Raw genomic sequence first — 15,838 nt, 5'->3', positions numbered from 1 at the left:
GATGGGCCCTGCTCTGTGCGTGACGGGGTGGTGCCGCAACCTTCCCATCGACCCTGCCTTGAGTGTGACGGGACGGTGCCCCAACCCCCCAATCGGCTCTACCCTGAGGGTGGCATCGCAACCTCCCAATCCGCCCTGCTCTGTGCATGACAAGGGGCGGCGCCTCAACTCCCCAATCGGCCCTGCTCTGAGCCCAACCAGGGGCTGCGCCTAGGGATTAGGCCTGCCCTCTGCCACCAGGGAGCAGGCCTAAGCCAGCAGGTCATTATCTCCTGAGGGGTCCCAGACTGCGAGAGGGCACAGGTCGGGCTAGGGACCCCCCCCTTCCCCCGAGTGCACAAATTTTTGTGCACCGGGCCTCTAGTTTGATATAAAAGGAGATGTAGGAGGGGAGCAGGGGAGAAAATAAAAAAGAAATGTTTACCCTCAATCATCACTCTGCATCAAAGTCTACACTAAGTAATACAGAAAATGACATCCTAGTAAACAAGAAGCATGTGAGAAAATAGCCTTCACTGTAAAACTGGCTTCTAGTTCCTCTTAATTGAATCCTCAAGGTACATGACATTAAAAATTGTTCCCTTATCTGGCCACATTCTTTATGGACAGTGAAGTAGGCGGGGAAATACTGGCTGGGTGAGACAGCCACTCCTTTCCACGCCTTTGCTCCTGAGCAGGAGCAGTGCAGGGACACGCCCCTCAGCACACACACAAGCCTGGGAGCTTGGGGCCCCACAGTGAAGGGAGAAATGGTGTAGGACAGGGAGCCTGGGGGCCCCACACAGAAGGGAGAAATGATGGTGGTACAGCTGGCAGAAAAAAATCATGACTAATCAGATTTAGTTCTAAAACAAAATTGAGACAAAACTCTCTATTAAGTTTAAAGCTTTTGAGAGCAGCCCACAGATGGCTTTTCTTGCTCCTTGGGAACCAGTTTTTTCTTTCTATTAGCATACCCTATATAATAAAAGAGAAACATGTAAATTGACCATCCCTCTGCTACACTCACCAGCCAATCAGGAGTATGCAAATTAACCCAACAAAGATGGTGGGTTAATTTGCATACACAGACACCGGGCGGAGAGCAGAGCGGGAGAGGCCGGCAGAGAGTGGAGTGGCTTGGGGAACTTGGCTCCTCAAGCTGCCAGACAGAGAGCAGAGAGGGAGAGCTGGCGGCTTGGAGGACTTGGCCGAGTGGGAGGCCATGGGATGGAGACAGAGCAGGAAGGGAAAACCAAGAGCACAGGGAGCACCAGGAATTCTTGGAATAGTAGTTCTGGTGGCAGCCCCAGGACTGGAAGTGGAAGCCCAGAGCGTGGGGAGCACCAGGAATTATAGTTCTGGTGGCAGATGGATCTCATAGACCAGCAGTTCTCAACCTGTGAGTTACAACCCCTTTGGGAGTCAAACGACCCTTTCACAGGGGTTGCCTAAGACCATTGGAAAACACATATATAATTACATATTGTTTTTGTGATTAATTACTATGCTTTAATTATGTTCAATTGTAACAATGAAAATACATCCTGCATATCAGATATTTACATTACGATTCATAACAGTAGCAAAATTACAGTTATGAAGTAGCAATGAAGATAATTTTATGGTTGGGGGTCACCATAACATGAGGAACTGTATTAAAGGGTCACGGCATTAGGAAGGTTGAGAACCACTATGGTGGTTCTCAGAAGAGCTATAAGTAAAATCAGTGTCTAGCAAACATTAAAGGGAAGATATCCTAAAACTTCCAGGAAACCTCCACCAATGAAGCAAAGAAAAAAAAAAGCCTCTATTATTCTGTGAGCTACAAACCAAACTGAGTTGGGGTCTCAGACAATTCACTCACATGATTGCAAAGACAGACAGAAACTCCCGGATTAGAGAGGGCTCTCCTGAGGGCTCCCAGATTGGAGAGGGTGGCAGGTCGGGCTGAGGAATCCCCACACCCTCCAGTGCATGAATGTCATGCACCGGGCCTCTAGTTATTTCATAAAAGGACCCGTAACAGACGTTAATAATTTAAGCTGCACTGTAAATGTGGAATTTGTGAATGAAATAATAACCAAGCCCAGCCCACCCGACAGACTGCAGAAGTCCTATATTCCAAAACACTGATCCCAGACACAAGCTGAGGAAGCAAATGCTGTGAGGGACACAGCCCACAAGCTGGACAGGAGGCTGCCTCAGAGCCACAAGGCAGTTCAGTACCACTGCGCAGCCAGGTCATTCGTGCAGGACTTTGCATGTACAGGGCAGAGGACAGAGAAGGGTTGTTTCTACCATTCTGATTTTAGACTCTGTATTTAATAATCACCGTGATTGATTAGTAAGTTATCACTTAATATGAGTGCTTGTGTATACAATCAAAACTTTGAAATGCTATGATGATAAACTGAATATGCACACAGTCCCTGGCCAACCAGGGAGGCACGGGTCCTTCCGCTCCACACTGGACATGCAGAGTGGACCCAATGCGCAAACACTGGGGGCTGAGCTGGGCCATGCCTAGTATGTTACAGTTAGTGTACCATCCGATTAGGATCTACAATGGTTTTGAAAACCACTCATCAATAGTTGTTTCAAGTATAGCTATCGTTTCAGGAGATGATGTAGTGGCCCCTTTTCAGGCTGCACCCCTCAGCTGTACCACTTATCCCCTCTCCACTTTCCTAGGGATCTAGTCTGGGTTAGACAAAAGTGACTGCTAATAGTTTAATTGGGGAAATTAATTCAAGCAGATATCTTAACCCAGGTGAAACTGCACCTCTTAAGGAGCTCCTAAGGCATCGACGCTGACATAGATGGTATGCTTAAGCCACCAAGACTGCACACTTCATTATGTCAAACAGGTTTCAATGATCTGTTCAAGGCAATATCGGAAACTGGCCACTGGAATCCAGATGGCAGCTGAATCAGGCATTTGCACTCATAAAGCTTATGGGTACTGTCATCACAGGCTAGTCCAGGTATAAATTACGAGCCTGCGTAAAGATATTTAAGCCAGGAAAACCAGTTTTTACAAACACTTGTAGCAGGGAATAAAAGGGAACGAATTAGAAAGAGGGCAAGAATACTCACGAAGAGCCTACACTTAAATTTCAGGCAGCAATTTAAGAACCTGTTTTTGGATTATAATCATTAGACCTTCCCTGTTTCACTTCTTCAAAGAAGGGAACCAACAACAACATATATACTACAGTGCCTCTCATGTAGAGAAATGAGGGCCAAGTTCATGCAGTTACCTCTAGCACAAAACCACTCCAAAACACAACTGGTAAACATTATAAATTAGTGACAAGTAAAAACGCAGAAATGACCTTCCTTGTAACTTTACATCTAAAAAGTTCATTTTAAAATAGTGTTAGTTCAGGCCCTAGCCAGTTTGGCCCAGTGGAGATAGCGTCAGCCCAGGGACTGAAGCGTCTCGAGTTTGATTGCAGTCAAGGGTTCATATCTCAGTTACAGGCTCAATCCCGGTCTTGGTCATGATGGGGCGTGCGGGAGGCAACCAATTGCTGTCTCTCTCTCACATCGATGTCCCCCCCACCCCTCCGCTTCCACTCTCTCTAAAATTCAATGGAAAAAATATCCTCAGGTGAGCACTAACCAAAAAATAAAAATTAATAAAATAAAATTGTATTAGTTAAGGTTTTCATAAAGAGTAGGTGACACAGTGGAACCGAATGGCCAAGAGTCTTACTGGGAGAAATGCCGCAGGGACGGCAGGCTGTGTGCACGCCTGCCCCAGGGAGCAGGGGCACTCAGATGGCAGCGCAGAGGGAGAAGGTTTTCACCAGATGGACAGAGTCCTCCAGCCACTCCCTGTCAGAAGCTCCTCCTGTCCCAGGAACAGGCTTGCCCTCATACCCTCGCTGTGCTCAGCAAGGGGTGGTGGCATTCCATGGGAAGTGTGGCATCAGCAAGAACACGTGATGGGGTCAGAGCGCTGAGCCAGAGCTGCTCATCAATTAAACGCTTTGTAGTAGGAGATCCCAGAGGCTCCTTTCGTTGCTGTCACATAAATCTAATGCTCATAAACCATTTCAGTGATTATGTGACAGATGGTATAGTATGGGTTTTTCACACATGAACTGAAAACTAAAAACCCACCAAAAGTAAAAGGTTTAAAGATTTCATCGAAGTGCAATAGGTAAAATCTTATAAATAAATATAGGTATCAGCCTATAACCATTTTTTAATTTTTCAGTTATTGTTGACATTCAATGTTATTTTAGTTTCAGGTGTACAGCATGGTAGTTAGACATTTAGACAACTTATAAAGTGACCCCCCCCCCCCAATAAGTATAGCACTACAATACTATTGGCTATATTCTCTATGCTGTACTTTACATCTCTGTGACTAGTCTGTAACTACCAATTTGTATTTCTTCCTTTTTTTTAAGAAAGTGCAAGGGAGGAGGGGGGAGAGAGAAACATCGATATGAGACACACTGATTGGCTGCCTCCCACACGCACCTGGATAGGGGTCAGGGATCAAGCCTGCAAACCCAGGTACCTGCCCTTGATCTAGAATCTACCCCGAGATCCTCCCATGCACCGGCTGCCACTCTAACCACTGAGCAATGCCAACAATCCCTTCACTTGCCCTCCCACCTGCCAAACTTCCTCCCATCTGGCAATCATCAGTTTGGCCTATGCCAAACAAGTTGTTCTCCTTGATATTAAACTAAAACATTAAAAACAATTGCTTCTATTCCTAAAAACAGTCCCTAAAGCTTAAGTACTATAAAAAAGTCATTAGCAAAAAAATCAAAATGACCCACTAGCTTTACTTTTTCTCTTGACAATTAAACAAGTCAAAACTGGCCCTGATCAGGTAGCTCAGGTAGTTGAAGCATCATCCTGATCCCCAGTCAGGACACATGCAGGAGGCACACAATGAATGCATGAATGGGTGCAGCAACAAAATCACTGTCTCTCTTTCTCTCTCCCCCTCCCCCGCCCATCTCTCTCCATCTAAAATTAGTAAATAAAAATTTTTATAAAGTCAAACTTATTTAAAAACCCACAAAACTTAAAAATGATAAAGAGGAAATAATAGTTCAGATCATGCCAAAGACCACATTAGAAGAAAAACCATGTGCTAGCTATTTTATTTCCTTATTATATGAAATTTCAATTTTCTTCCCTCAGATTGTGTTGAATCTATTTGTAATGATACCAAACGCTGATTTAAAATTCATGATAATTTTCATTAATATTATTTATTTTCATTTTCAAACAGCACAGAGAACCGGAAATATCACATTTTACTTCCAGGACAATGGGGCGGGGGAGGCAGATTGAGGGATGAGGCCAATAATTCTTTAGCCACTCAAAACATCAACAATTCACTAAACTGACACTTTACATCACTAAAGACATTTTCAAAGTCTCCCCAAATGGCAGCGGTCTGCTGTGAGGGAGGCCAGGCAGCTGTGAGCATGCTGTGCAGCACTACAGTGACATATCCGCTTCTCCCGCAGATACCGAGCTGCTCAGCCAAGGGAGCCACGTTCCAAGTAATGCCAGCGATGGCCTCGGAAGGAATACCACCCTTAACAACGAGTTCGACACCATCATCATGCCTGTGCTTTACCTCGTTGTATTCGTGGCAAGCCTCTTGCTGAATGGTCTAGCAGTGTGGATCTTCTTCCACATTAGGAATAAAACCAGCTTCATATTTTATCTCAAAAACATAGTAGTTGCTGACCTCATAATGACGCTGACATTTCCATTTCGAATAGTCCATGATATAGGATTGGGACCGTGGTACTTCAAGGCCATCCTCTGCAGATACACCTCAGTTTTATATTATGCAAACATGTATACTTCCATTGTGTTTCTTGGGCTGATCAGCATTGATCGCTATCTGAAGGTGGTAAAGCCATTTGGGGACTCTCGCATGTACAGCATAACCTTTACGAAGGTTTTATCCATTTGTGTTTGGGTGATCATGGCTATTTTGGCCTTGCCAAACATCATTCTAACAGATGTTCAACCAACTAAAGAAAATATTCATGAATGCATGAAACTTAAGAGTCCCTTGGGAGTCCGATGGCATAATGTAGTCATTTACCTCAAAAGCTGCTTATTTGTGGCTGTGCTGGTGATCCTGATTGGGTGTTACATAGCCATATCCCGGTACATCCACAAGTCCAGCAGGCAGTTCATCAGCCAGTCAAGCCGGAAGCGGAAACATAACCAAAGCATTAGGGTGGTGGTGGCTGTGTTTTTCACCTGTTTTCTACCATATCACTTGTGCAGAATTCCTTTTACTTTTAGTGACTTAGACAGACATTTAGATGAATATGCACACAAAATCCTGTATTACTGCAGAGAACTGACACTTTTCTTGTCTGCGTGCAATGTGTGCCTGGACCCAATAATTTACTTTTTCATGTGTAGGTCATTTTCAAGAAGGTTATTCAAGAAATCAAATATCAGAACCAGGAGCGAAAGCATCAGGTCACTGCAAAGTGTCAGAAGATCAGAAGTCCGCATATATTATGACTATACTGATGTGTAGGAGTTAAAGGCTAGGAGACCTCCCCTTGTATGTTGAAGTCGATATGTACAAATTGCAAATAAATGTTTCTTTTGATTAACCTTGCTTCAGACCATCAAAATATGGATAAACAGAAAAATAAAATGGTATGAAATCTGGGTATAATTTGAAACTACAAAAAACATTAAGGCAGACCAAAAGGTGAGGTAATCAAGAGGTAGTGCAAGGCTGAGAGGCAGGGTTCATGACAGAGCTGAAGGGGCAGAGGAAGAGAGCTGCAGCAATGTGAGGGCACGGCGGACATCTCCTGGGACACCCTGCTGCTCTGCAGTCACTTTGGGGCGAACAGAAAGTACGAAAGATAACTCCACCTAGCCCTGAAGTTTGATTTGGGAAAGAAAATGCTGTTTTCAATACAATTCATTTATATAACAGTAAATATTGATTCCTTCTATGAATAAGTAGGACCTTTGGCCATCACCCGTTTGCTGTGTTTATCAATGTCATATGCATGTTTTTAAAACTTGTGTAGTGTAGGGGGTAGTTGGGAGGAGGTTTGATGATATTTTTTAAGTAATGTATTTGAAAGATTGAATTCAATTAACTGATTTTAAAATTAGGCTATTCTATAGAAAGAAAAGTGTGGCTGAATGTAAGGGTGAAACACTGAACTTTGTTATTATTACGTACCTATTCTGCATTTAAATACTTGTGCTGAGGGTAGAGAAGAGAATATGGAAGCTTGGCTGATAATAGAGTATATGTAGTTTATCAAAAGCCAATTTTTAAAAAATTATTAGTGAAATACTCTTCTTTTTAAGCTTTAATAATGATATCAATCATTTAAAAAGATAACCTTAGGTTGAAAAATAGAGTTCAATAAATCAAGCGCAAAAAGTATAAACAACCCTCTAAATCTTACATTATTTTCCCCTTAAGAAAAATCCTTGAGCCTTCACTCCAAAGCCTCCAGCTGCTCGAGTATTGCTCAAGTGCCTGATTTGTTGCTAAAGCTGAGGAGGAGCTGGGGAAGCATGAAGGGAGGCGGGGTAGTGACAGCACATTTGCTGACAAAAGAGGACATTATAGTGAACAGAGATAAAACACACACCCGTATATGAAAGAACAATACTTTATTTAAACTCTTTTAAACGATCTGCAAAATTATAAAAAAAACAAAACAAAAACTAAGGTGCGCAAAAGAGGGAACAAGAATAACTTGGCTGAACAATGATAACCCTCAGAAGGTACAAGAACAGAATTCGGGGACTGCTAATTGTCCAGAAGATGAGTCAGGTTTGGCAAAGGGATTGGTAGTGAAGGAGTTAAAAGAATTATCTGAGAATCTCTATTCAAGTATCCATCTTTCCATCAAGATTCTAATTCCATGAATTCCAGGGGCACTTCACTATGCGAATATATTCACCTCACTTGGTTATTTGAATAGCCACTTCCTTCCCCCAATTGTGTGCCACTAGCTAGGTTAAGACTGCCTTGCTTTACACCAGCTAATGTGAAAAAAACTTTGAAAGGCTAATTATTTTCTCCGCCTTCCCCATATTACCGAGGATGAATGACAGGTAACCTATATAAAGTGAAGGGAGCAGAATTGAGGCTGGAAAAATACCCTCAGCATAACATCCTATCCCTCCATTCCCTGTTTCTTTCCACTACATCACAGGTCCCAGTCAAATACCTCAAAAATGATATTATCCTCTTCACTATGTGAGTATGTATATGTGTATATATGACATATAAATGCATGATCACTTAGAACCCCATAATTAAGAATCTACCTTCTTTAAAAGCATCAAATGGCTCCATTTAGCACTCTGGAATTTACCAAACACATCTCTACCCCAGACCTCAACTCTGAGGTCTTTAAAATATTTCAATTGTATTTTAATGATTCTATAATTGGAACACTGTATAGTGGGCACATTTAATGTTATACTGATTTTATTCTCTGAAACCAGAGGCCCGGTGCACGAAATTCTTCCCCAGGAAAGGGGGTGGGGGGTGTCCCTCAGCCTGGCCTGTGTCCTTTGGCAATCTAGGACCCTTCAGGGGATGTCAGGCCTTAACCAGTAGTCGGACATCCCTCTCACAATCCAGGACGCTGCATGCACCAGTGACCATACTTTTTTTTCATACAGGTGAAAGGCATCTTGCTGTTGTATGGGGACCTACATTTTTTTGCCCTGATTATAAAAAGTAGTACATAACATCCTTCTGAGGCAGTAGTACCATTTTCCCCATCTTATAGGTGGAAAAACTGAAGCAGAGAGAAGTTCATTGGCTTTGTCACACAGTTATAGTGTCAGAATCTGCAAACCAGAGTTCAAGCATGTCATCGCTGCATCATCCTGTTTTTTCAGTGTTAGAGTAGCTTTGCCAGGTTTTAATTCTTAAATCTAAGAGACTGTTCCCAATATGTAGGGTAGGGTCCCTAGGCCTGGCTGGCAATCAGGCCCATCTGTGGGGCGACCAGCAGGCCCCACTGGCACCTGCCTCGGCTGGTGGCCTGGCGCCGCTCCGCCCACCCCCAACTCCCCCATCGCTCTGTGGCCGGCCCTGTCCTCCTCCCCCACATCACTGCCACCAGTCGCCTCCCTCTTCAGGGGGAGGGGGAGAAGGCAGACACTCAATGCAGGAACTGCCCCTCATTATTGTATTAATGGGACATCTTATAATACTATCTCCATTAAAAATAAATTGTGTTACAAAAACCATCAAATTCATACTGCTTATGTTTCACATCAAGGCCCATACTCTGGTCACAAAAGTTATTTATCCTGGTCAACCAAGAAAAATTATTTACATGAGTAAAACATTATCAATAGAAATATTAAATATTTGCTCATGTTAGAAGCTAGTACCAAATACATTAGTACTGAAAAATTTTAAATCAATTGCTAATTTGGAAATAACCAGAAATCTAACATTTCTTACATGGAGCTTTTGAATAATATTCAGTATTGCAGGATCCTCTCAGAAAGTAGTAAATAGCATAGTTGTTCTTCCTATATGCCCTTGAGAAACATATTCAGTCAACTTCAAAAAAGAAAATGTTTCTATTCTTTCTAAAACTCACATAAAATGAAACTGATATGTAGAAAATATTTTGGTGTATGTCTTACTCTCTGTATTCATTATCCTATTCACACCATTCTATTCTCATTTCCAAACAGTACACCAGTAGTTTTCCTCAACCACAGCTTTAAGGGAATGCTAACTAGGAAAATTCATAAACTTAGATTAAACAGCTAAAGCAAAATTGTGTGTGTGCAGGTACACACATGTGTGCACAAGAGTCTACAGCCTAAACATAAAGAAATTTTATGATAGCCACGGGGAAATGTGATATACCAGGAAAAACTAAAGAAATGTGATATGTTAGGAAAAGAAAATTAAGAAAACAAAGACAAAATAAACTTTGGGGTCCCTTAAATTTTATAAATATTTTTCCCAGAATAAATACAAGAAGATAGTTAATAAATACTTATTATGCGTTTACCATGTAAAAAAAAATACACTGTGCTCAACATGATACTTAAATAATCTTTGATATCCCTAAGTGAATTCTAAAAGTAAATATTTCTTAAGGTCAAACATTTTCACATTTCAACGGAATGCAAGCATCTCATAGATGCAGACTTATTTAACACTGGAGGCCTGGTGCACAAAAATTTGTGCACTCGGGGGCGGGGGGGTCCCTTAGCCCGGCCTGTGCCCTCTCGCAGTCTGAGACCCCTTGGGGGATGTCCACCTGCTGGCTTAGGCCCGCTCCCTGGGGGATCAGGCCTTAGCTGGCAGTCAGACATAGCTCTGGCAGCCCAGGAGCCCTTGGGGAATGTCCACTTTCCAGCAGGGACTAGGCCAGCCGTGGGCAAACTACGGCCCACGGGCCAGACCCGGCCCGTTTCAAATGAATAAAACTGAAAAAAAAAAAAAAAAGACCGTACCCTTTTATGTAATGATGTTTACTTTGAATTTATATTAGTTCACACAAACACTCCATCCATGCTTTTGTTCCGGCCCTCCAGTCCAGTTTAAGAACCCATTGTGCCCTTGAGTCAAAAAGTTTGCCCACCCCTGGACTAGGCCTAAGCTGCAGTCGGACATCCTTAGCACTGCTGACGAGGCGGGAGAGGCTCCCACCAATTCTGTGGTGGCAGCTGTCAGCCTGGCTTGTGGCTGAGCAGAGCTTCCCCTGTGGGAGTCCAATGAACACCAGGGGGCAACTCCTGCATTGGGTGTCTGCCCCCTGGTGGTCAGTGTGTGTCATAGTGACCAGTCATTCCCAGTTGTTCTGCTGTTAGGATCAATTTGCATATTACCCTTTTATTATATTCCTGGTGCATGGGAGGGGGCTGGCTGGTTTGCCCTGAAGGGTGTCTAGGATCAGGATGGGGGTCCCGCTGGATTGTCTGGCCAGCCTGGGTGAGGGGCTGGTCACTGTTTGCAGGCCGGCCACAGCCCCTTCAGGGGGGTCCCCTAGGGGGCCTGTGCAACCTGGGTGAGGGGCTGATGGCTATTTGCAGGCTAGCCACAGCCCCCAGCCACCCAAGCTCCCAGTGGGGGCTGGCTGGAAGCAGGTATCTGGGATTTATTTATCTTCTATAATTGAAACTTTGTTGCCTTTAGTGGAGGCCACAGCTGGCCAGGGCAGGCAGAAAGCTTGGCTTCCTCCATCACTGGGGCAACCAAGCCTCCTGCTTGCACCATCTCCGTGGCTGCTGGCCACCATCTTGGTTGGTTTATTTGCATATAGTCGCTCTGATTGGCTGATGGGTGTGGTTTGGGGGGCATAGTGAAGGTATGGTAAATTTGCATGTTTCTCTTTTATTAGATTAGATACTCCCCTAGCCCTCTACCACCATCTAGTGGTAAAATTCATGAAAGAGCAGAAGAAAAAGACTCCAAGCCCTTCCTCTTATCTTTCTTCAGCCATCTTTAGTGCTAATGTGTACGCACACACACGCGCAAACAGTCCTGGAGCTGCTTAGAAAAACATAAGATGCAAATGTTTGAAAAGAATAATTAAGACCTACAGGAAGTTATCTTACAAATATAAAGAAAAACACAACAAAAGCTAAAAAAGCTTCCATACACATGAATTTAATGGGAGAAAATGCTACAAATATTGACTGCTCTTTCCTAATTTATATACATGAAAATATAAATTAAATATAATTTATCTATGGATTGAAAAGTATACAAAACCATTTATTAGTGTTGAAGAGGAGGAAATAAGACTGTATTGAAAGTTTTATTTATCAAGCAACTCATGTGATTCAAATGCCAACTTTTGTTTTGGATATTTTTAAGGTCTATATAAACCACAATAATGAGGTAAGAAATCATTTAAATGATAAAAATTGTGTATTGTGGCTTTTAGACCACATATCCTTTTTGTCATTTGGAAACCGCGGATATGGAAATTCCTTCATAGACAAACATTCTTTAATAAAAGTAAAGTGGCCAATTCCTCTTCGAATAATGCCAGAGAATATCCACTGGTTGCAGTCTGGGCAGCCTCCACAGCCTCAACTCTCAGAAATGAGCCACGTGTCTGATTAAATCAGCATCGCTTAGGAATAGGGTTTAGGTCACCAGATTTTTCATAGCCTCCAAGTCTAAGTCTGGATTTAGAAACAAAACTTCCCAGCTCTGACACATTCACATATACAAATACACAGACCAGCCCTAGCTGGTTTGGCTCAGTGGATAGAGCGTCAGCCAGCGGACTGAAGGGTCCCAGGTTTGAATCTAGTCAAGGGCACATGCCTGGGTTGCGGGCTCAATCCCCAGTAGGGGGGCATGCCGGAGGCAACCAATCAATGATTGTCTCTCATAATTGATGTTTCTATATCTTTCTCTCTCTCCCTTCCTCTCTGAAATCAATAAAAATATATTTTAAAAATCAAAACAAATCAAAACATGCAGACCAGCACAGAGAATGTACAACCAGGGCTGACAGATTCAGTACAAGTGTAACTCAGCCCTTAACCTAGTAACTATTTTAAATAGTCTTAAAAATCACTTCCTGTGTTTAATATTATTACTACTAGCCTAAACCAAATATCTTCAATAATATTGAAGCCATCTATCGATATTTGGTAATTAATATCTATATGTATTTTTCAAAAAACCCGAGTTATATCATGTTTCTTCAAATTTTTGTTATTTTGTACAGCTAGAGAAATACTACACAATGAAAGAATAGATAAATGTATAAGGAGATTGGATATCAGGCAGAACATTTATTTTTTTTAGAAGTGTTAAATACTCTTTATTTGATATTATACAGAAACCACACTAAAATGACCTTCATTCAGTAAAAGGCAACAGTTTAGATACAAGGAATTTTATTAAATTGGCATAGTTGGGACCAAAGAGATAAAATGGTCACTGCCAGCTTATCTGCAGCACTTCCTTTTAACAGGCTAATGAACACAACTTGAAACACAGGCTAGTCTTGCAGGTCTAAGGGACAGTGAAAGGGTTTCCTCAGAGTTTAAACATATTAACACAACCAGTTATACAAATCTAAAGGTAAGCCAATCTCCTACAGGTTTTGAGATGGCACTCGCCACCTCTGGGAAAAGCTGAACATTAGGAATCAAGTCCCACCATATTGTTAGAAGGGAGGACAGTGACAGTGCTTGCTGAACCAAAATTATCATCAAAGCTCAGAAAGCTGACCATATTCATTAAACCTCAAGCCAATCTTATTTAAATCAGGACTGCCCGAAAGAACTCCATCAGTGTAGCCTCACCCCAGGTGATACCTTTGTTCTGGTTGGCCTCCGTGTAAGAAAATCCAGGGGCCTGACCTGTCTTTCACTCAGAGAGACCATGGAGATTTGGTCCAGTCTTGTGCTTGTCTCCCTTTTCCACAGTATGGCACTGGGCACACTTCTGAACAAAAATCTTCTTGCCCTTCTCAACATCACCCATTTTTAAATCGCTCGTTAATAGCGCACGATAGGGAGATCCCCACTCGCAAGCCGGACGTCCCGCTCTCTCAGGGGGACATTTATGTACTATTTAAGCTTGGAGTCATCTGGGTCAGTGCTTCACAACACTATCAAGCCTAAAGCATCTTTTCTGAGCTGCATCAACATACTTTTAGTATGCTGATATAAAGCCACAGATAAAATCTACCTACACATACAGGCACAAGTGTGCACGTACACACGCACTCAGACCTCAGCTTGCACAGTAGTGTGTACCATAAAAATAACTGCAAAGCAGAAACTGTGCAAAGCAATCTTAATAATCAACTGTTCCATAACTTTAAAATTTTTGTCAAAATGTTAAAAATTTTCTTACTGCTGGTTATAAATGAAAAATAGCAAATTTATAGCATTGGAAACATTAAGAAGTGTTTTAATCCTTTGTAAAGAAGAAAACTTATTAAGAGCAGTGTTAACAGTGCTTGTCCTGCTGGCATTTAACTCTGGATACAGAGTGGGCATCTTTTCCTTTGTCTTGTAGAACTGTCGCACTCCTCTGTAACTCTGAAACAGCTTCCAACATTTTATCCTTTATCTCAGAAAATTCCTTTAATATGAAGTTCTTGCCAGCATCATTTTCTCTACACTCCCGGTGAGCTATTTCTTCTATAGATCTCTTTACCAGTGGTTTGAATTCTAGTTCCAGGGTGATCACTTTTCAGAAAGACAGGTGTGCAGGGACCAATCACCAACTAGCAGTGAAGGAAGTGACGTGACTGGTCACTGACTATGAGGCACATATGTCATTTACACGGTGAACTATGAACTAGAGAGCTAGCAGTGAAGTTTGTACTTAATGGAATTAATCAGGTAATGCACTGTGGTAATTGACATTTGACCCATGTTGCTGGGAGACTGGTATTATTTAACCAAATCATGGTACCTTAAATACATATATATCTGAACTATAAAATCAAGGCCTGCCTGCCTAGATATATATGCATCTGAGCATAAAGATAATCATTAACACCGAAACCGGTTTGGCTCAGTGGAGAGAGTGTCGGCCTGTGGACTGAAAGGTCCCAGGTTCGATTCCGGTCAAGGGCATGTACCTGGGTTGCGGGCACATCTCCCAGTGGGGGATGTGCAGGAGGCAGCTGATCGATGTTTCTCGCTCATCGGTGTTTCTGGCTCTCTATCTCTCTCTCCCTTCCTCTCTGTAAAAAATCAATAAAATATATATATATATATAAAAGATAATCATAACATAAGAAGAAATAGAAAGGGAGAAATGGATAATAAAATAATATATAATTTGATATCAGATCCATAAGAAAATAGTACTTGCTGATTAACGGCACTCAGATGCTTGCATTCATTATTTAATTATGTGAATGCCACTTATATCATTACCATTTGCAATATGGCTCTCAAAAAATGAGAAACAGTTCTTGAGAAACATTGGTCAATGTATATTTGACCAGGCAAAAAAATATATTTTGCACAGAAAAATAGAATTAAATGATGGGCTTAGATATTTATAATCAGGTTTTTCACCCATGGGAACATTTAACAGGCTACTTCTCTGAGAAGCACAGGGCAAGTCTTCCCTGTGCAAGACTGCCTCAGACTTTCCCAAACATCTGGCATCCACCACATAGTGGGAGGAAACAATACTCCAGGTATGACAAATGCCCCTGGGGTTAGCACACTGGGAACTCGGATGCTGGTTCCTGAGCTATCCGTAGTCAGAGAAAAAGACACACCCAAGGTTTCAAGCACTACAGAAACCCAAGCCTCTATATACAATTAGCCCAAAATAAATTTGCAGAGGGATACAACCTTAATAAAAAATTAATAAATAAAGCAAAAAATTTTATTCCCACATCTCCATAATCACAAAAGATTATTAAAAGAGTAAGTGATTTCTATAAAGCCTATATCCAAACTTTATTAGATACCTGCTTTGAAGTTTAATATGTTCTCTGCAAATGCCATTTGAAAGACTGCCATACGTGCCCCACACATACCCCTAAAATTATGAGGTAAAAACAGGCAAGACAATGATGATCAAATCTTATGTAGTGCCTACCAGTCACTATCCTAAACATTTTAGCCCCCACAACAATCCTACGAAATAGGTATGCTATTATTATTCCCATTTTACAGATGAGAAATCTGAAGAACACTAGCCAAGGAAGTGAAGTGATGGTGACAGGGTAGGAAGCCGAGGGGTCCATGCTGTTGTGCCTGAATTGCATCACTCTCTTCCCTACCCTATCCAAGGGGGCTCCTTACCCTGGAACTCAGTTAACAGCATCACCACCACCCAGGCACCTGAACTGGAAACCCAAGTCATTCTATGCTC

The 15,838-nt window shown here is 42.1% G+C and overlaps 2 protein-coding genes across 5 annotated transcripts in view; one reads left to right on the top strand and one right to left on the bottom strand.

Annotated features, from left to right (window-relative positions):
• GPR87 (G protein-coupled receptor 87) overlaps positions 1-6,608 on the top strand; it is a 28,473-nt gene extending 21,865 nt beyond the window's left edge. For all 3 annotated transcript variants that reach the window (XM_015560790.1, XM_006758957.2, XM_015560789.1), the window contains one exon: positions 5,487-6,608. In XM_015560790.1, coding sequence (XP_015416276.1) covers positions 5,487-6,529 — 1,043 coding nt within the window. In that variant the 3' untranslated portion in view covers positions 6,530-6,608. The remainder of the gene's footprint in view (positions 1-5,486) is intronic.
• Positions 1-15,838, bottom strand: part of MED12L (mediator complex subunit 12 like) — a 398,615-nt gene that overhangs the window by 158,309 nt on the left and 224,468 nt on the right. The window lies entirely within an intron of this gene.

Source organism: Myotis davidii, unplaced genomic scaffold, assembly GCF_000327345.1.
Source record: "Myotis davidii unplaced genomic scaffold, ASM32734v1 scaffold316, whole genome shotgun sequence".
Lineage (NCBI taxonomy): Eukaryota > Metazoa > Chordata > Mammalia > Chiroptera > Vespertilionidae > Myotis > Myotis davidii.
This window is presented reverse-complemented; position numbering and strand designations above follow the sequence as displayed.